Raw genomic sequence first — 19,138 nt, 5'->3', positions numbered from 1 at the left:
TATGGTATGACGTAATATAACATTATATAACATTATATAACATTATATAACATTATATTAAATGCGTGGTGTGGTGCTCACCGAAAACGTCTGATGGTGGCCTTTTGGACGAGCTTTTATACCCGGAGCAAAGTTTCAGGGGCCTCTTCTCTCTTCTCTTCTTTCCTTTGTTCCTTCTCTTCATCATCAAAGCATCAATTCATCAATTGATCACATTTTAAAGAGAACATCTAATAGAAAACAGAAACAATGGCCCGTAAGTTCTTTGTCGGTGGTAACTTCAAGTTGAACGGTTCCAAATCAAGCATCAAGGAGATTGTTGAGAGACTCAACACTGCTCGTCTTGATCCAAACACCCAGGTTGTCATTGCACCACCTTCCACTTACTTGGACTACACCGTGGAGTTGGTGAAGACTCCTCAGGTTGAGGTGTGTGCGCAGAACGCCTACACCAAGGGCTCTGGTGCCTTCACTGGTGAGATCTCCGTCGAGCAAATCAAGGATGTTGGTGCCACCTGGGTGCTTTTGGGTCACTCTGAGAGAAGAACCTTGTTCCACGAGTCCGATGAGTTTGTTGCTGAGAAGGTCAAGTACGCCCTTGAGTCTGGCTTGAACGTCATCCTTGCCATTGGTGAGACTTTGGAGGAGAGAAAGGGTGGTATCACTGATGAGGTGAACCAACGTCAATTGGCTGCTGTGATCAAGCTCGTTAAGGACTGGTCAAAGATTGTCATTGCCTACGAGCCGGTCTGGGCCATCGGTACTGGTTTGGCTGCCACTCCTGAGGATGCCCAGGAGACCCACAAGAACATCAGAGCCTACCTCAAGCAAGAGTTGGGTGAAGAGGTTGCAGAGGCCACCAGAATCTTGTACGGTGGTTCAGCCAACGGTAAGAACGCCCCAACTTTCAAGGACAAGGCTGACGTTGATGGATTCCTCGTTGGTGGTGCTTCCTTGAAGCCAGAGTTTGTCGATATCATCAACTCTAGAGAGTAATTATAAGTACTTTTCTGCCTTTGATAATGAAAATAAAAGAAATGCCTGAATTGAATGGAAATTAAACCTGTAGAGAGCCTATTTAAACGTCGAGATAGATCATATGCTATATACCTGGATTTGAAAGCATTAGTGGCGTCATTGGTACCTCGTCGTTGTTTCCAACTGGATATAGTAAAGGACTCGAACTGCCATTGGTCAATGTCGCTGTGGTGGTTGTGGTTGTGTTTGAGCTGTTCTGGCGATTGAGACCTGGAGGGAACCCATGCTGACGTTGTAGTGACGCTGGTAGCTGTTGCTGTGATAGTATAAACCCGGAAGGCGACGATGTTACTGATGTTGGTCCAAAATGCGGCGTCTCGGGTATCTGTATGGTAATCTGTTGCTGTTGTGCCTGTTGTACTTGTTGCTGAGATGCTCTTCTATACATCTGTGGATGTCTCTGCTGATGGAAACTGGCCCTCGCATGCGATGAGAACGACGTTGTTCTTGAGCCTGGCCTAGAGCTGCCACCAGCCGTAGTTCTCTTCTTCAACTCAGGCGAACAAGTGGAAGAGCTGTTGTTGTCCATATACTGCTGCTGGTACTGTTGATCTCTGCCGAGCGAGAGCAACGATATGGTCGACAGGCTCGGCAGCAGCCTGTTGCTATCCATGGACGTGGCCATCAACGTTGGCGACTCCGTGCTGCTGATGTTGTATATATCATCGTCCAATATGGCATTCTCGTCTTGGGTGTTGTTGATGTAGAACGACCTCTGTGAACTTATCGAAGAGCAGGTAGAGGCACACGACGTACGTCTTGAGCCTCCGTCAGCACCAACAGCGGTGCTGTTGGTGCCTCTAATACCACCGTTTGCACCGCTAGTCACTGGCAAGCTCATCAGACTGGTGTTGGTCGTAACTATAGGGGTTGCTGGTGGCCCTGCCTTCTGAGTAGTCAAAGAGTTTGTCAGCTGTTGAAACTCCTTTTTGCTCATGGTCTTCTTCTTCAATGGTGAAGTGAACATCCAATCCTGACACTTTCTTTTCGCACGCTTAATCTGTGTGTTTGTTGGAGTGTTAAAAGTGGTTTGAGAGAGCAATTGTAGGTGAAAAAAAAATTAGTATGGAGGAAAAACTTTCGGCATGACGCTTTGATACGAGGTGTCCCAAAGGGGTTAAATTTGTCGTTTTGTGAAGCTTCTGACATTTGCGAACTTGCATTGCCCAGTTCGGCAATGTATTTGCGCAAATAGGCTGCTTGCGCCGAATGTCAGACTCACCGCCTATTGCGAACTATCAAAGGTTCCTATTGGTTGGGAAGAGTTGGGGAAGTTCAATGTACACAGCTTGTAGAATCAGCTGCGTGAGCCTCTCCGTGGACGTAGAGTCTCCCAGCGTGGTTCAATCTCTAGGAGTCATCGCAGTGGCGCAAACCATCACGGTGCCACTGATCGTGGCTGATGGTGGCTGATAGTGGACAGGACATATGTAGCGTATTGGAAGTGTGGACAAAGAGTCGGCTATGCTATTCTTTCTAGAGACAGAGGTGCGGGAGCCTACTCTGCTCCAGCCCCTAGGGTCCCGTTGGAAAAGCTATTGGACATAGGGAACAGGTTGGGTCGCTCATTCCACAGCGTCTCACATGATTCCAAGTTTCAACATCGGCCGTATGCGGCTAAATGCCAAATAGCCGTTAAAGTGGTACAAGGATCAAGCTGGTTCGTATAACTCCCCTACATGTGCAATGAGCCCTATAATGGTGTGCTTACTACGCTGTCGATCTTCCCGTAATATCCCTAAAACTAACATGTATTCCTTCATCCATTTGGACCCCCAGGGTCCGATAAAAAGTAACAACCAGGTGCTGCCAAAGAGGCTTGCTCGTGTTCCAGCTTAGACGTTCCGTCTGATCCTTTTGCGTCTGGTCTTTGGATTCTGATGAGTACGGAAGTGTTGCATGCAGTTATCCTGTCTTGCAAACTTAGCACCACAACCTTCAAAAGGGCAAACGTGTTTACGCTCACCGGTGTGGATTCTTGAATGGCGAGCCAGATGGCCCGACGTGGTGAAGCACTTTTCACAGATCTTGCATCTGTACTTACGCACACTCTTTGACTCCGAAAGGTCAACGTGTACAGGTGAGCTTGCAGGCTTACTCGTTGACGTAGCACCAGTCGGGGTCGAACTGGAAGCTGTGCCTGGTCTCTGTCCTAGTATAAAAGTCTTCACAGGCGCGGTTTGGTTTGCCGTCGTGTTCAACGCCTGTGATAGAGATGGCAGCACGGTCTGTGGTGTATATAGAGGTGACAGTGGTCTTGGAGTAGGCGTGGTTGTTGCCATTGGTGTTGTCATCTGCGGTATTAAGAAAAGTGGCTGTTCTTGTATTTGTCCCTGTCCCTGAGCCTGTGGGTATCCCCTTGGATACGGATAACGTTGTGGAGGTGGGTATTGTTGATATACTTGAAGATGCTGTAGTTGTGGATGCGCCTGTTGATATGTGTACTGGAATGGGTGTGGATGAGCAGGGGTCTCTGCCAAAAGAGACGAGATTGGTGGTAGGGACATGGTCACCTGTGTCATATTTCCTTCTTGTCTGTGCAACTGTTTTGTCCTATCCGTTACAGAGTGTACGCTGCTATAAAAGAGACAAATTTGGTCAAAGGCAAAATACTGGACAAATGGTCGATTCAAGGTTTATGGCCCCCTTTATATATGGGCGACTAACGAAGGAGGGAAAAGCAAGACGCAAGAAAAAAATGTCTCAAGTTTTTACATATCAACAACACACAAGATACCCATGGAGACACAGAAAACCGTTGCCGCGCTGCATCCACAATCCAAGAGGTGCTTGAGCGCTTCTCCCTCTCTTCATCACCCCCCTCAAGGTTAGAGTTTTAGGTGTAAGCTGCGCATACGTCGTACAGCAAAGGTTTTTGCAAAAATGCTGGGCAGGGTCTCACGTTTCGTGGCGTTTCTGCGCGCTTTTTCCTGCTTGGCCCAACTCTGCACGATCTGAGCAGCTGATCTGGACGTCTCGGCGCAACTTTGAAGGCCTCTCATTGGACAGACGTCGCGAGGCTTAACTGTTAATTTCTCCCCCCCCCCCAAAAGGTCTTGAGTGAACAAAAGCAGCAGGGAAAAAAAGCCAAGACTTTTCCAACAAAGCCCCTACATAAAATGAAGGTGAAAGCAAGAGCCCCCCCTCAGGCTACGGGGGAGAAAATAGTTAAGGGTTCACCGCTTGTGTCTTGTCCGCTTGGTATCCAGGCCCGCTGGGCTTCACACCCTGGTTCTGTACATTAAGCGCAAAACAGCCCTCAACACAAGTGTGCTCAGACTGACCACTGAGGGGACATTTACAACCCAGTGCTTGTCATCTTTACGTAAAGCCCAAATTGCAAACTATAATTAGACACCTTAGCACTGGGATCTCTAATAAATTTATGTGCAATTAAACACGCGCGGGCACAGCCCCGACCCCTTTTGGTGGAAAGCCATGTTTGCCAAATTCCACCGACACCACACCCTTCGTCCCCATTCCAACCAGCACATAGACGGAAATTAAACTGCAAGTGATACTCCTTCCGATCATGTAGGAATGGACAATCATACGTTAAACATGTGAAGTGAAGTTCACACATAGTACACGGCATCGTTGTATAGAAAAATAATGCCAGCTGCTGGTGTGTAAGGTCTTTAGTCTACGGTCTTGGTACGCCAAGTTCGCTACAACAAGTTCGCTACACCAAGTTCGTTTCCCTTCAAGTGTCTGGACATGTCGGCAAACACCGGTACTTTCTTAACATTGACGTGTGATATCGCAGAGCCAATCACAAAGGCTGCCCAGGTGTCGTTCCGTTCCGCATTGGCGGTGTCTCACTTTGATTTTTTTTAGAAAAACTTCCGAGCATGTATCTGGTCAACTGATCAGCGCTTCCACGATCGTATTCAGTTCAGCAAGGATCACATGTAACGACGTCTAAAACGTCATAGTACAGAACAATTACCAAACTCATTACACAGAGCTGTGAGCAAGCTCAAAGTGCGCGTTGGTTCATGGCTTTTTAGTCTCTTGCAAGGCTTATCTTTAACGCATGTTTGTCAACTTCTGAAGTTCAAGAGATCTCCTCAAACGCAGTATATTGTAATGCATAACTGTGCGAAATGGACATATGGACATTTGAAGCAAGCAGCAAGTAGTAATTACGCTGCGAGTTATAGATATCCGCCTCTAACAACCCGCACGTTTCTCCTGTGCGTTTTTTTAGCTTTCTTTTTTCATTAGCTCAGTTACACTGTTATTTTAAACTTTTGACTGGATCAGCTAATAACGAACTTTAACTAATGGTGTCCACGAACCTGGGCTGTGTTCGGTATAAGGGACATGCTACTTGTTTCACAGTTCTCACTCCTCAGTAAACACCGTTGTGTTCCGATTTCTACGGACCATTGGAAAAACAAAGTTCGGGCTTATCACTAAATTTGGCGCAGACCGGTGGTGGGACATACATCGCCTGTATCCAGTGTACATGCCTGGCGAGGTGTAAAACATCATAGTGCGCTGCTTTCATGACCACGCCCCCCTCCCCCATTTTTGAAATGGTCACAATCAAGTGGTCTAATTTAGAGATCATCTTTTGTGTAGAAACGGATAGGTATGGTGTACCGTCTAGATGCATTTAACCTTGATGTTTCAGGACATGTCAAAGCCATCTCAAGCTGTTTTTGCCAAGTGTTTCATATTTTGCGAGTGTATGTGTCTTTTGTTCAAGTACATCCATATGTGGCCTTAACTGATTTACGAGACGACGACGCGGACATGGGACACGCATTCTACATGAATTGGGTGAAAACTGTGACCATGCTCGAAACATGAGCGGTTACAGCAGGCAATAGATAGGTTGCAATGGTTTGGCTTTAACAACAGAAAAGGGACAGCGGACATCATTTCAACAATTGGGACTGTGAGGAGTCTAATTTGGGCCCAAGGACATTTACCCGATGCTAATTGCGTTTACAAAGTTAAACGGTGATCGGATGATATTTTTGTCTGGTTTGATGAAAGGCTGTTCAGACATTTGTGTGACGTGGCTGAAATCCCAGCATTGGCTCATGATTTTTGGACCTGGTCCCGGAACTTATATGTCACATGATGTCGCACGTGATATATGCCCCCGTATTTACACTCCTCCATCAGCTTTCAGTGCACTTCCATCAACACTTTGCAGCCATCTGTGCTTTCTCTACGATAATTTGTAGCCTTAAGAGTGCTTACGATCCCAGTGAATGATGAGTCTCAACTATGAAACCTTCACAAGGGACAGGCTTATTCACTCGTTGCTTCGAGATCCCCGCATTAAAAGGGTTGGGAGACCTTCAAAGAATGAATATGACTATTCTGATCTGTTACAAGGAGAGTTGGTGGTGACGAGGCCCAGGGGCCGTCCTAGGAATACTTCTTCAACGAGGACTAAGATCAACCTGAAAGAGGCCATTATTGAAGTTATGCCCGGAGAGATGGCCTCTGGCGCCCCGATGAAGACAACCAGAAGAGGAAGGGTGGTACGGTCAAGGTTCAGAGAGGTTGCGGCTGATTCTGACTCAGATAACAATAGCAACAACGTGAATGAAGCGAAGGTGAAGCCCAAGAGAGGGAGAGGAAGACCGAAGAAAGTTGTTCCTGATGGATTCTTGACAATTGTTAAGGAGGAGCCGGGGAAGCGGAAAAGAGGAAGACCAAAGGCTGGGATGATCTCGGTAGTTAAAAAGGAGGATGTGTTCAATACTGAAAGCAGCAGTGACGATGATGATGACGATAAATCTGATGACCAATCCGACTGTCAAACTACCTTTGTATTCGTGAATGCTCCAACATTGAAGCCTGCCACTTCAAAGAAAGAGCTGGCCTTGAACAAACACAAGATTGTTAAACTTGACCCTTTCCAGTCTCCAAAGAAGCAAAGACATGGACTAATTCAACTGATCACCACTGCCACATCTCCTGTGAAACGTGGTGCATGGACAATATCTCCTCAGAAGCCTGCTAATGGACGCTCAGGTAATATGGCAACTCCTAAAAGGGCCAAGTTGGAAATGCAGGACAGGTCTGCCAGAAAGAGGGCGAATGATAGGCTGGACTACATTCTCCAAGATGGACTAAGTTCCGCCGATGAGGATACAGAGGCAGATAGGCGTCTTGCTGAAACAATCATCAATGAATCTAGGAAGCAGCAACAGCATCAGCAAAGCGATTCGGACCAATTACCAACATTCGACCCAGCGTTTGTTCCCACCCCCTTACCTTCTTTACAGCAATATAATGAAGATGGCAATGACTTTGAAGGAGATGTTGATGAAAAGGCGTTATTCCTAGATGGGTCAGATGGTTACTTCGATCAACATAGGTTTAAACCCAAAAGCTCTGCTAATTCGTTGTTGATGGCCCCTCAGCTGGATTACGATGAGTTCAACTCCTTGGTTTTGTTCAGTGGGTTTGTTCACTTCAACCAAAGACTTAGAGTGATGCATTTGTACCAAGAGCTATACACACAGTGGTGTTTTGAACTCAAGTTCGGCTTCAACCTGCTATTCTATGGCTTAGGCTCTAAGAGGAAGCTGCTATTGGACTTTGTCGAGAGTTGTGTGATGGACCTCTACGGAGATGACGTGCCAGTGCTGGTTATCAATGGATATAATCCATTGACAAACTTCTCAGAGATCCTGAAGAACATCACAAAGCTTGTGAAGTTGACCAAATCCCTACCTAAGAGAACTGGTGAAATAGTTGAATTCTTGACGAGTCATTATTCCAAGAAATACCAGAGATCAGACAAAGTCGAGCTGATACTGTTGTTCCATAACATTGATTCCGAGCCCTTAAGGGATGAACGAACACACGACTACCTTTCGAAGTTATGTTCCATCCCTCAGTTTAGGACAATTGCGTCCATTGATCATATCAATGCACCATTGTTGTGGGATTCTGTTCGATTATCAAATTTCAAATTTGTTTGGCATAACGTTACCAACTTTGAAGACTACTTAACTGAGATGTCGTTCAAGGATCCTCTAACGTTTGGACAATCTAACAAATCGTTGGGCTCCAAGGGAGCCAAATATGTGCTGTCCTCGTTAACTTCGAACTCGAGGGCTCTTTATAAGATTCTAGCACAGATTCAACTGGGGTTGATGAACGACGACGAATCTTCGAAGAAGGAGGAAATTGGGCGTTCACTACGTGGTTCTATAAAACATGCTATTGAATTTTCCAGGTTATTCCAAAGATGTTCAGAGGAGTTTATCTCCTCCAATGAGATCAACTTCCGTACTATGTTTATGGAGTTTGTTGAGCACAAGATGGCTACTTTAACCAAGGATCAATCTGGAACTGAGATGGCTTATATACCGTTCACTATGGATGAGATTTCCAAATTATTGAGGGATGAATTGCAAGATTAATCTTGGCTTTCACCTTGGCTTTCACCTTTGCCTTCACCGTCACCTTCACCTTCACCATCACCGTCACCGTCACCTTTGCCTTCACCTTCACCGTCACCTTCACCGTCACCTTCATCTTGCCCAGCTTCTCTCTTCTTATGAGATCTTTTCCTTCTCTTCTTCGTCTTCTCTGTAGTTTGCTGCTGCTCATTCTCGCCTGACTTCACCTTCTTCTTCTTTATGCTCAAAGGATTTGGTTGCTTTGGTCCTTTCCTTTTCTTCTTCGTCTCTGTCTCTCCTGTCTCGTCATCTTGCTCAGCGTTGGCAACGCCACTCTTCACACTGTTCAAGCCATGAGTCAACTTGTTCTTCTCCTTTGACGTTGAAACCAGAGCACTTGCTTTACTTAGGGGCTCCATAACCATCACAGACCTGTTCATATAGATCAACGGAACACCGGGGATCTTTCTCAGCGAATATCTCAGTCTCTCGTTATCAGTGGCCACGACATACCTATGTTTATTCTCATTATTGATATTGACGATCGACTTGATACACTCATGAGGTGGAACAGGATCCTTGGGTGGATGGTTACAACGACGTCTTTCAAACGTCTTTGCAATGTCGATAGCGTGCTGGTCACGGCTCTCGTAGAGCTTCTGGATGCAGCATTGCGTGATCATCGGCTTGACCTCCGCTTGAAGAGTTCTCGTCAGCCCTTTGGCTACGTCAAATGATGCCTTGGAGCATCCCATCACCAATTCGTCATCCACTATGACCTGGTAGGGCTCTCTGAATTTGAAGGTGTGCTGGTACACAAGCATCTGCTTTCTGTATTGTTTGGCTCTCTTCTGTCTCATGTTTCCCGGTGTTGATGCCCACTGTCTGTGTTTTCTACGTTGCAATACAAGGGAAGAGATAACACCTTCCTGAAAAAAAATTTTCTATATGGAGAAGAGGCGATGAGATGAGCTCACCACCACAACTTCACGTGTATATAGCCGGGTATTAAATATAAAGACTTCGAATCTGGCTACACAACGGTCACAGAAGTGTTCGTTCTGTAGTTGTAAGCTCGCTGCTCCGAGCAATTGGCCTTATTCGCCCGCACTGGTGAGCTATTCTGCACTGATTGTCCCATGGAGTCGGCTTAACTATGTGCGTACCGATTTTCCTCTCCAAGACACCAAAATTGAAATATAAATAAACAAGAAGAAGCACCGTTTCTCTTCCAGTTCGTCGCCCAGTTCCTCCTACAAGCCCAAGCAAGCTCAAGGAAGCTCAGGCAAGTAAAACATGATGAAACTGACCGTCTTCAGGCCCTCTGTGCGCCTGTTTCGCCCGTCACTGGCCTCCCTGGCCTCCCTGGCCACGAGATCGCAGTCCACGAGATCACTGGCCACGAGATCGCAGTCCACTGTAGCAAAGTCCCGGGAAGTGTTCACTCCTGAACAGAAGGCATGGGCAGCCAACGAACGGTTGAAGGGACTTGGTGTCCTGAAGCACCTACCAGAGAAATGGATCCCCTACGGTGAGCTGATGCGACTGGAGAAGCCCGTGGGCACCTGGCTGCTGTTCATCCCTGGCACTTGGTCCATCCTCATGGCCGCGTGTCAAACCGGCGCTCCACTGCTGTTGACCATCAAGACCTTGGCCCTGTTTGGCGTAGGCTCCATCGTGATGAGAGGCTTCGGCTGCGTGGTCAACGACCTGCTGGACAAGGACCTGGACAACAAGGTGCTGAGAACCATAGAGAGGCCCATCACCAGCGGGCGTGTGACCAAGAAGCAGGCCTACAAGCTCATGGCCGGGCAGCTGACCGTCGGGCTCGGGATCCTCCTGGCACTGCCATCACAGTGCTACGCCATTGGAGCCCTCTCTCTGATCCCGGTGTGCCTGTATCCTCTGTTCAAGAGATTCACCTACTATCCGCAGGCCATGCTCTCCGTCACGTTCAACTGGGCGGCGATCCTCGGGTTCCCGGCCATGGGAATAGTTGATCCCATCACCCTGGGCTCGCTATACCTGTCAACGTTCTGCTGGACGATGACGTACGATACCATCTACGCCCACCAGGACAAGCAGTTCGACATCAAGGCCGGCGTCAAGTCCACGGCGCTGGCATGGCAGGACAAGTCGAAGATGATCTTCACAGGGTTGACCACCGCCCAGACGGGCCTCCTGGCGCTAGCCGGCTACCACAGTGGGCTGCTGTTCTCGCCAGGGTTCGCCATTGGCAGCGCAATGTTCTTGGGCTCTGTCTACAGAATGGTCTACAAGGTTGATCTGAACAACCCTGCTGACTGCTGGAAGTACTTTGTCAGAAACATCCGTTACGGCCTGTACCTGACACTGGGCCTGGCACTCGATTATTTGATCGGCTGGTCTTTTTAGAAGTCGCGTCCTTTCCTTCCATACGTATATAGCACAGCTGAATAGCATCAAGATGAGTAACAGAGTACATAAGAAGCACAAGAACAACAACTTCAAGACCTCGGACAGAAGACTGGCCAGTGGCTCCAAGGCTGAGTCGTTCCTCCTGGGCAAGAACAGCATGAGCAGCGTGGCGGTTGTGAACACGAAGGCTCCAAAGAGCAAGGCCACCACGCCAGGCGGCAAGGTGTTCAAGCTGTTCGTCGGCAACCTGGGCAAAGACGCCACGGAGGACGTGGTACGAACGTCCTTCCAGAGGTTCGCCTCGCTGTGCACCGTCGAGGTGCCAATGTCCAATGGTGAGAACAAGGGCTTTGCCTTTGTTGGGTTTAACGACTCTGGGGACTATCTGGACGCCTTCAAGACCATGAACGGCAAATATGTCGGGCACCATCCCTGTGTGCTGAAAAGGGCCAAATGAGGGCCTTTTGCAGGTTTCCTTCGTTTGTCTTTTCCATTGAGATAGTTGAAGTTGAATAAAACGGAATCCTCGCTTCTGATTGGTCGGTTTGGCTTGTTCGTAGGACATAATTTTTCGTGGGGCCCTGGCTCTTGCCTCCCTCATTGGTCTCTATAGCACTTTGGTAAACGATACGACAGCCATGTTGACGTTGAGTGTGGCACCTGTGGTTCGTCTTGCGCTGAGGGCTCCACTGAAGCCCTCAGTATTGCTTGGACTGAGATTCCAATCCCGCGTGAACAGCAGATCACCGTCTTCATCTTCCACGCCAGCTGCCACGCCAGCTTCCACGCCAGCGTCGCCGTTGGCGCCTAGGAACACTTCCTTCAACAAGACGATCCCTGGTGAAACTGAGCAGTCCAACTCGCTGAGCTCGAGATTGCCCTCGTGGCCGTTGAGCTCCAAGAGCACGCTGTTGCCGAAGCCCGGGGTTCCAACCTCGCAGACCACGTCACTGCGTTCCATGATGGAGATCCTCAACAAGAAGCACGAGCCTGAGTTGATCTATGAAGCTGAAACACACAAGATATACTTCCTCATCTGCGGGTCTCTGGCGGTGATGTTCACGATCTACGGGCTGACGTTTGTAGACTGGGGGTTCAGAGCAGTTTGGGACCTGTACCAGGAGGATGACGATTTGACAATGTTCGTCGCAAGAATGGGGATGTGTGTGGCGATCATGAGCGTTGCGATGGGTATGATGACGCTGGCGTTGAAGTTTCCGACGAGACTGGTGAGAAGAATGTGGATTGTCCCCGGCACTAAGGAAAAGTTCATCAGGTTCACTACGCATCCAATGCTGCCTGGGTCCGTGACACCTGTGTATACCATCCCATTGAGACAGCTGCTGAGAAGTCACAAGTCGAAAATCTTCACTAAGAATGGTATCTATGGGACACTGGACAAGTCCACCTTCTTCTTCCTGTTGAAAGAGACGGATAAGAAGTTTGGCTATTGGATCGTTGACAGAAACGGATGGTTCTGGGGAGATGGTCGTGTGTTTGATATTCTGTTTGGTAAGGAAACCTTGGAGGAGGCTGCGAAGGGTCAGACATATGACGATAAGCTGAAAAAAGTCAATGATAAGTTGACAGAGGAGAGAAACAAGCTGAGAGATGAGCATGGAACCCTATGGCAGGTTAAGACTTCTGGGAAGATGTTCCAGAAGGATTTGAAGAAGGTTGTTGGTGTTGTAAATAGAAAGAAGTTGAAATGATGCGGAGTCATCATTGCAACCAGTGGTCACCACATGTATATAGAATTGTCGACATATCATCTGTCCAAGCCATACTCCGTCGCTCACACTGATACAGGACCAATTGTAGAGATATTTTATGTCTCCCTGTTTGTATCAGAGACTGTCCTCTCTACCAGCGATATCGCTGTGAGTAATTAAAGGAGTCCATACTGAGTGCCTTCGAACCAATGGTATGAGCGAATCAACAATTACACCAAACTACGACATTGTATGAGCCTCCACTGTCAACTTTTCAGTGTAGAAGATCTGGAGTTGGCCGCACTTGTGAGTTGTGATGTTCATATGTGTTGCAGCTTTATCATAAACAATGGTTTCGGTTATATAGATTGCCAGTACGTTGCAACTCTTCAGACATTGGAGATATAGCATTTGTCGTGTTGAATCTCATCTTGGACTTGATCTTCCTATGCTTGGAGGTTTCCTATAACACTTCCCTTTGTCATGAACTTCTGTCAAACATGAGATGACAATCATTGTTACTACAAGCTTTAAAAACGATGTGTGGTCTTTACCTTTTGATCAAATGCTCATCATATGGAACAGCACCACCAATCTTGTCCTCTGTCAGAGGCATATCTACTAAAGGAAGGGGCTCCCCTGTTCAATTGAGCAATGTTTAGGGCCCCTGGGAACAATATTGGGAGTTTGGTGCCATTGTACTAATGAAACGCAGATGAATCATAAACTGTCCAGCCAAAGTCCTAAAATTTGCATCATTCCTGGGCTTGGTTATCTGTACCTGGTCAAACACATGTTCTGTTGTAACTGGACGGTTTGTTGTAACTGGACGGTTTGCTGGAACTATACGGTCTTGATGATCGAGTCTAAAGACTCAATTGACATGAGAAAGACCTGGATTCGAAGGATTCAACTATTCAAACCATATTCACCGTCTTTGTCTTGAGCTGCACCAGGAAATACTCTCAAATGATCTATTGTTTGATCCACGATTCATCTTTGGACTAGACTATGCTTGTTTCCTCTGAGCTAACTTAGGGAGAGAGCCAATTGCGTGAGGTATCTCCTGAGCTGGAACTGAGAGTTGATATAAAACGCTGTGTTTCATCCTGTCAGTAAATATCATCGGTTCTGGTGGCTTTGTCTGATAATAACAGACTATTCAGATCCCCCTCATTGTACTCTTCAACAGAATCATCTTCCGAACCATCTTTGTTACAACCACCCACATCATGTTCAAGAGTTGGAAGAATGTCAGGGCCTTGGGCAAGTCCACTCTCATTTCTAACAAAACTTAAAGCCACATGTGCCTGGTCCTCTACGTCCTCTCTATTAGCACTAAATCCCTTATTGTAAAACCTCCATCTTCTTGAGATAAGTCATGAGTCCCAGTATTTGCTTTATGGATCAGAAAAAAGGTATAATGGACCTATTGATGGTTGGAATTGAGTGCCTTCCTGTGCAGCCATGTACGGCTTCTCCAGCCATAGACCTGACAGTTATCAACGTCGATGCTGACGGACAGAACGAGCTGCAACACCTGCTTCTTCATCCTCAAAGACTGGTGTGAAACGTTCTCATCTGGCCCTTTTCACTTTAGACAAATTCACAACAGCACTGACAACCACCTCTCTGACCACAGGCTCGCCATACTGGGCCTCCAACTTGCACCACGACCTTTCGACGTGCTGGCTCAACGTTCGCAGTGAGGTTGGAAGCATTTAACTCACTGTGCAGCTCGCAAGCACAGGACAGGTGAACAGACAAAGCCATTGATATCATCAGACAGAGCCCAAGTATTAGACCATGCACGTCTCGGTGCTGTTAAAGCGCAGCCTAAAAGATAAGGATGATCCGATAGGCATCGTCTCCTATAGCTTTGGTACCAAATAAAGGAGCACATAACAAACAGTCTCGTCCCCTTTGGCTTCTGGAAGTGGTCCAGGCTCCGTAGATATCATCGATTTTGCAGGCACCCAGAATGGATGATGCTCGGAAGAATCCGAGGCCCAAGAACACCAGAACACCACCAACCACTAACCACGAACCGCATGAGGACGCTGCCTTACGCCATCTCGAGGCCCGTTGTTGTGGCAATAAGCAGATACTGGCGTCCTTATAAAACCACGGGGTAAAGCTCTTATAAATGGATCTCCAATACCTCTCACATCCATCAGTATCTGAGTCTTCGTGCAAGCTGCCACGCTTCAACTCACACGCTTCAACTCACACGCTTCAACTCACACGCTGGAGATAGTACTCGTTGGCCGGAAATACTTCAAATAACCATGCATAATGCGGAAAAGCTTTTGGTCTATGGGTTGCGTATCTTAACAGTTAAGGTCCTCTTCATCTCTCACTACCACAGCTTGTTTGGACCACGGTGCTATTATGGTTTGTGCCCCCAATGACAGGCAGGCGATGATGACAAAGAAGCCATCATGGCTGCAGCATATCGGACGGGGCTTATATACTACCAGGTCCACGAGTGCATAGGTGAGTTTGGAGACGTCAGCAACGGCCATGTGTCCAATATCGATGCCATGGGCCAGTAGGACCCGATCATGGGCTATGTACAAGGCCAGGATCCTGGGAAGCTCAAAGGTGATGTGAGAGTGTATGATTGGAACAAGAACAACTGTGTTAGGCACACGAACAGAGAGGCCGGGACGATGTTCCTGCACTGTAATCAGCCAAAGTTGTATCCATGAGAGGTTGATGGTGATAGTTTAGAAAGATCTACGACGACAACGGCAATGCCAGAAGACTCTACTCTCACAGCCTGTGCAAAGAGCCGGGTTTTGATGCTGAGGCCAAGATCTGGGAATCTGGGAAGTGGCTACTGTGCAATCATGGAGACGTCATGTTTAAGGGTTGAAAGATCCAGAGCTGTGGTGTGAGAAAGCTACAGATCATCACTACGGTTCGCCCTGGAGACACCTCTACAACGACCCACTACGCCACTCTCTGTCCGCAACCTGGGCAGCTGCTGGAACGCTAACTTCAGCATATCAGTGCAAGATTCAGCAGGCTAATCACAGCGCACAGGCACACGCATCTCTCTGCTTTCGCTCAAGCTCATCACTCAATCTTCATGCTCACAGACACTGCTTTGCCACAACTGATTGATATGAGATGACCCCTGTTCTCGCTCATGGGTGCCATCCAAAGCTCTCTAACCCGGATACGTCGAGCTGTCGAACCTGGCTGCCGTTGTAGACTGCGATTACACCGTTGAAAGAGAGAGAGAGCTACAGGTGAGGCTACGATTTAGCCTATACACTATCACCATCCTCCGCTAACACCCTTTCAAGCTCTTTCATTGAATGAAGATGTGCTGAGACAGCTGAGAGCACCTGGAATGGTGGAAAAGGCTCTACACTGCCAGTATGGATCTCCTCGATGGTGTATATGTATTTCTCTCTCGGGAAAATACACGTAGACAGCACGGAGCTTATGCTGCTCGGACCGGCGATTTTTGCTGCTTTTATGTCTGAGACAGCGTACTATTTCATCAACAAAGATTTCAGAGAGTTCCCCTTTAAGCACCATCCTTTGACCACTGTTGGCCGTTGTTACCGTGGTCTCTGCTCTCTTACCAAAATGATCAATACGAGATATTGGTATCGCTTGGTTGCTAGCAAACTCGCCGTGAGCGGTCGTGCGAAGATCAGATTCGTTGTGTTGCTTACAGTGGCTTCAGTGCTGGTGTGTTTACAGCTGGTGTACCCCCATTTCAGTTCCACAGCTTTGAACAAATCGCACATCTCCACTGATGAGCCGCTGAAAACACGTTACCGCAACCCGTATTTCGAATCTGAGAATGGGTTCCAAGTCATCGTGCAACAGAACGGTAGACGTCCCACATTGGAAGGTGACGTCCACACCATTTCGGACTACACTGAGAAGGAGTACTATCTCAACGCCCAATACCCAGAATACACGAATCAGGAGCAACTCGACGCTGGACTGGATACGAAGTCAACATTCAAGGAGTTTGTCTCGGAGCTGTTGGAAAATGTTCTTAGCTCAGACCCTAACATTGAGCCTATCAACAATGCTGGGCACTACAACAAGTCCAATGTCTATGGGAAAACAGGCTCTGGTAAGGTGCCATTGCTTTCTGGTAAGCTCCGTGAGAACAAGGGTAATGAGCCAATTAGAAGCAAAGAATACCTCAGAAGTTACATGCAGCTCAGTGAGGATGAGATGGCCAAGTTGACGGCTTCACATAAGAGAATCGTGGAACTTCTCCCTGATAAGTTCCCAGATGAGTTCGAGAAGAACTTCAAGCGTAGAGGTATACTCTATGCAGGTGGTGGTAAGTACAACTGGTTGGTGCTACTTTCACTGGTGATGCTGAGAAACACAGGTTCCAGATTACCAGTGGAGGTGTTCATCCCTAGTAATTCCGAGTACTCCTCTGAGCTGTGTACAAGAGTGTTTCCTGTGTTTGGTGCTGAATGCCTGCTCATGGACAAATATGCTGACGTCCAAAAGTTCGAGTTTAAGGGGTATCAGTTGAAGTCGATGGCATTGCTGCTGACATCGTTTGAGGAGGTGCTGATGCTTGACTCTGATAACATCCCTGTGAAGAACCCTGATCTTCTTTTCGTCAATGAACCCTTCAAATCTAAAGGAATGGTTGTTTGGCCAGACTTCTGGAGACGTTCCACAAGTCCGCTGTACTATGACATTGCCAATATCACCGTCAATGAGACTCATCAGGTCCGATTCTCTTATGGAGATGAGCGTGATCACCCACAGCCTTTGAATACCCACGAAGATTACGAGTGGAAAGTCTCCTTTCACGATTTAGAGGGTGCATTGCCTGAGGCCTCTTCAGAGACCGGGCAGCTCATGATCAATAAGAAAACACATGCAAAGGCCATTTTCCTCTCTCTCTACTACAACTTCTTTGGACCAGGGTACTATTACGGTTTGTTCTCCCAAGGACAGGCAGGTGAAGGTGACAAAGAAACCATTTTGGCTGCAGCACATAAGATGGGGCTTCCATACTACCAGGTTCAAGAATACATCCGCGAGTTCGGAGACGTCAACAACGGCCATGTGTCCGATATCCATGCCATGGGTCAGTACGACTCAATTCTGGACTATATACAAAGCCAGGACCCTGAAAAGTACAAAGATGATAAAACGGTATACAATAGAAACGGTAACAACTATCTGAGACACAAGTACAGAGAATCCGAGACGATGTTCCTGCACTGTAATCAACCAAAGTTGTATCCATGGGAGCTTGATGGTAATGGGTTTAGAAAGATCCACGACGACAACGGTAATACCAGAAGACTCTACTCTCATTACCTGCGCCAGGAGCTGGGTTTTGATGCTGAGGCCAAGATCTGGGAATCCATGCAATGGTTACTGTGCAAACATGGTGACATCATGATTGAAGGGTTGAAAGATCCAGAGCTGTGGTGTAGGAAGGTTACAGATCAGTTACAATGGCTAAGGGCTCATCCAGAAGACATTGAGATCAAAGAATAAGAAGAATCTAAGAGCGAGGGTACTTGAACTCGTTAGTTGATTGATGGTGATATCCTTTCTTTGAATTCAGGTGTTGTCATTTGTGTTTATTGTTTGAATATAGAAATAGAAGTTGTATACCATTTAAAAAAGTTGACTAAGTATGGATAGGGAGATTCTTGAATATTATTCATAAACTACTTTTCCCCATTAAGCTTTTTCATTGCGTCCTATATGTATATTGTCACGAGCATTTGTCAACGAGGCCAAAACACGGGTATTTCTATCCACCATCTACACGTTCCATGTTGTTGACAGGAATCACAACGACTTGGATGGTTTGAAACCAAAAAAGCCAGTGCAGTCCTCCACAGGCCTGTGTTTGTGCGTCATACAGTTACTGGAAACATTGCTTCAAGACCCTACTATTTGAACTAAAATACGAAAGTCTGAAGATGACTTTTATTTTGAGTCCTATGGATGGCATGTTTGATTTGAGGCTTTACCTTAAGGGATTAACATTTCACACCAAGACATTGGCGCCAACACTAGGAAGCTCAAAATCTGCCCATCATCGGCAAGAAGGTCTTAAAATGGATACGCGTTGAATTTCTTCCATGTCTTCCGAAAGGCGATATAGCTCATGCCCGTCATAAAATAGAGATTCTTGAAACTTGAACTTCTACAAAATTTCAGGACTAAATGCGGGTCAAGTTTCAGACCGTACTGGGACTTACACCAGAGAATTGACACTAGAAGCGGTTCTACTATACCTGTTCAATTGAACTTCAATCTGAGACCCTTGTGTTGTAATTATTTATCCTGTGAGTTCCAGTTAGAATTATTAGAGTTCACTGGCAACTTGCAGAACTGGAAAAGTTAAACCAAAAAAAAAGGTGGAAGTTTTTGACTTGCGTCTATTCTGCATGTTAATGCGGGAAGTTTTTACAAAACAGACGATCCCCTGTAAAAGAGTCTTGAAATTTTTCGTAAAGAGTTCGGGTCTAGGATTTACATTTCTATGCGTCGTTGCTGTAGTTATTCAAGGTTAATGAAGGTCAGGTATAAGCACTGTGAATCAACCTCCATCTAATGTGCTGTGCAATAAGACCTTTCTATGGC

The 19,138-nt window shown here is 46.9% G+C and overlaps 9 protein-coding genes across 9 annotated transcripts; 6 read left to right on the top strand and 3 right to left on the bottom strand.

Moving 5' to 3' along the window:
- The first annotated feature begins 208 nt into the window (after positions 1–208).
- TPI1 (triose-phosphate isomerase TPI1) lies at positions 209–1,057 on the top strand. The gene has a single exon (XM_020213906.1). It carries the CDS (start codon positions 250–252, stop codon positions 994–996), a length of 747 nt encoding a protein of 248 aa, XP_020072739.1. The 5' UTR covers positions 209–249; the 3' UTR covers positions 997–1,057.
- CYBJADRAFT_165128 (uncharacterized protein) lies at positions 941–1,492 on the bottom strand. The gene has a single exon (XM_020213905.1). It carries the CDS (start codon positions 1,424–1,426, stop codon positions 1,103–1,105), a length of 324 nt encoding a protein of 107 aa, XP_020072738.1. The 5' UTR covers positions 1,427–1,492; the 3' UTR covers positions 941–1,102.
- Positions 1,493–2,933: 1,441 nt separating this feature from the next.
- CYBJADRAFT_120626 (C2H2-type zinc finger protein) lies at positions 2,934–3,083 on the bottom strand (the record flags this gene model as incomplete). Its single annotated transcript, XM_020212331.1, has 1 exon — positions 2,934–3,083. A coding segment is annotated over one exon (150 nt), but the record flags the coding sequence as incomplete, so codon positions are not given.
- A 2,863-nt stretch (positions 3,084–5,946) lies between these two features.
- Positions 5,947–8,454, top strand: ORC2 (origin recognition complex subunit 2). Its single transcript, XM_020213904.1, has one exon. The coding sequence runs from the start codon at positions 6,270–6,272 to the stop codon at positions 8,436–8,438; it is 2,169 nt and encodes a 722-aa protein (XP_020072736.1). The 5' UTR covers positions 5,947–6,269; the 3' UTR covers positions 8,439–8,454.
- UTP23 (rRNA-binding ribosome biosynthesis protein UTP23) lies at positions 8,435–9,277 on the bottom strand (the record flags this gene model as incomplete). Its single annotated transcript, XM_020216761.1, has 2 exons — positions 8,435–8,523; positions 8,548–9,277. The coding sequence occupies 2 exons, from the start codon at positions 9,275–9,277 to the stop codon at positions 8,435–8,437; spliced, it is 819 nt and encodes a 272-aa protein (XP_020072735.1).
- Positions 9,278–9,514: 237 nt separating this feature from the next.
- On the top strand, positions 9,515–10,972 carry COQ2 (4-hydroxybenzoate octaprenyltransferase). Its single transcript, XM_020213903.1, has 2 exons — positions 9,515–9,778; positions 9,818–10,972. Exons 1-2 carry the CDS (start codon positions 9,714–9,716, stop codon positions 10,809–10,811), a joined length of 1,059 nt encoding a protein of 352 aa, XP_020072734.1. The 5' UTR covers positions 9,515–9,713; the 3' UTR covers positions 10,812–10,972.
- Positions 10,864–11,271, top strand: CYBJADRAFT_170167 (uncharacterized protein; the record flags this gene model as incomplete). The annotated part of the gene is made up of 1 exon (XM_020216092.1): positions 10,864–11,271. The coding sequence occupies one exon, from the start codon at positions 10,864–10,866 to the stop codon at positions 11,269–11,271; it is 408 nt and encodes a 135-aa protein (XP_020072733.1).
- Positions 11,272–11,363: 92 nt separating this feature from the next.
- MRX15 (Mrx15p) lies at positions 11,364–12,855 on the top strand. Its single transcript, XM_020217093.1, has one exon. The coding sequence runs from the start codon at positions 11,453–11,455 to the stop codon at positions 12,524–12,526; it is 1,074 nt and encodes a 357-aa protein (XP_020072732.1). The 5' UTR covers positions 11,364–11,452; the 3' UTR covers positions 12,527–12,855.
- A 3,202-nt stretch (positions 12,856–16,057) lies between these two features.
- On the top strand, positions 16,058–18,209 carry CYBJADRAFT_165121 (alpha-mannosyltransferase). The gene has a single exon (XM_020213902.1). It carries the CDS (start codon positions 16,130–16,132, stop codon positions 18,035–18,037), a length of 1,908 nt encoding a protein of 635 aa, XP_020072731.1. The 5' UTR covers positions 16,058–16,129; the 3' UTR covers positions 18,038–18,209.
- Positions 18,210–19,138: the final 929 nt, after the last annotated feature.

The sequence above is a fragment of the Cyberlindnera jadinii genome, assembly GCF_001661405.1.
Source record: "Cyberlindnera jadinii NRRL Y-1542 unplaced genomic scaffold CYBJAscaffold_1, whole genome shotgun sequence".
NCBI lineage: Eukaryota > Fungi > Ascomycota > Saccharomycetes > Phaffomycetales > Wickerhamomycetaceae > Williopsis > Williopsis jadinii.
This window is presented reverse-complemented; position numbering and strand designations above follow the sequence as displayed.

Bases quoted from the DNA above. Each gene is read 5' to 3' on its own strand.
- TPI1 (XM_020213906.1), top strand. From the start codon at position 250: ATGGCCCGTAAGTTCTTTGTCGGTGGTAACTTCAAGTTGAACGGTTCC.
- CYBJADRAFT_165128 (XM_020213905.1), bottom strand. From the start codon at position 1,426: ATGTATAGAAGAGCATCTCAGCAACAAGTACAACAGGCACAACAGCAA.
- ORC2 (XM_020213904.1), top strand. From the start codon at position 6,270: ATGAGTCTCAACTATGAAACCTTCACAAGGGACAGGCTTATTCACTCG.
- COQ2 (XM_020213903.1), top strand. From the start codon at position 9,714: ATGATGAAACTGACCGTCTTCAGGCCCTCTGTGCGCCTGTTTCGCCCG. The intron at 9,779-9,817 runs CTCCCTGGCCAC...GAGATCACTGGC, and splicing joins CCGTCACTGGCCTCCCTGGC to CACGAGATCGCAGTCCACTG.
- MRX15 (XM_020217093.1), top strand. From the start codon at position 11,453: ATGTTGACGTTGAGTGTGGCACCTGTGGTTCGTCTTGCGCTGAGGGCT.
- CYBJADRAFT_165121 (XM_020213902.1), top strand. From the start codon at position 16,130: ATGATCAATACGAGATATTGGTATCGCTTGGTTGCTAGCAAACTCGCC.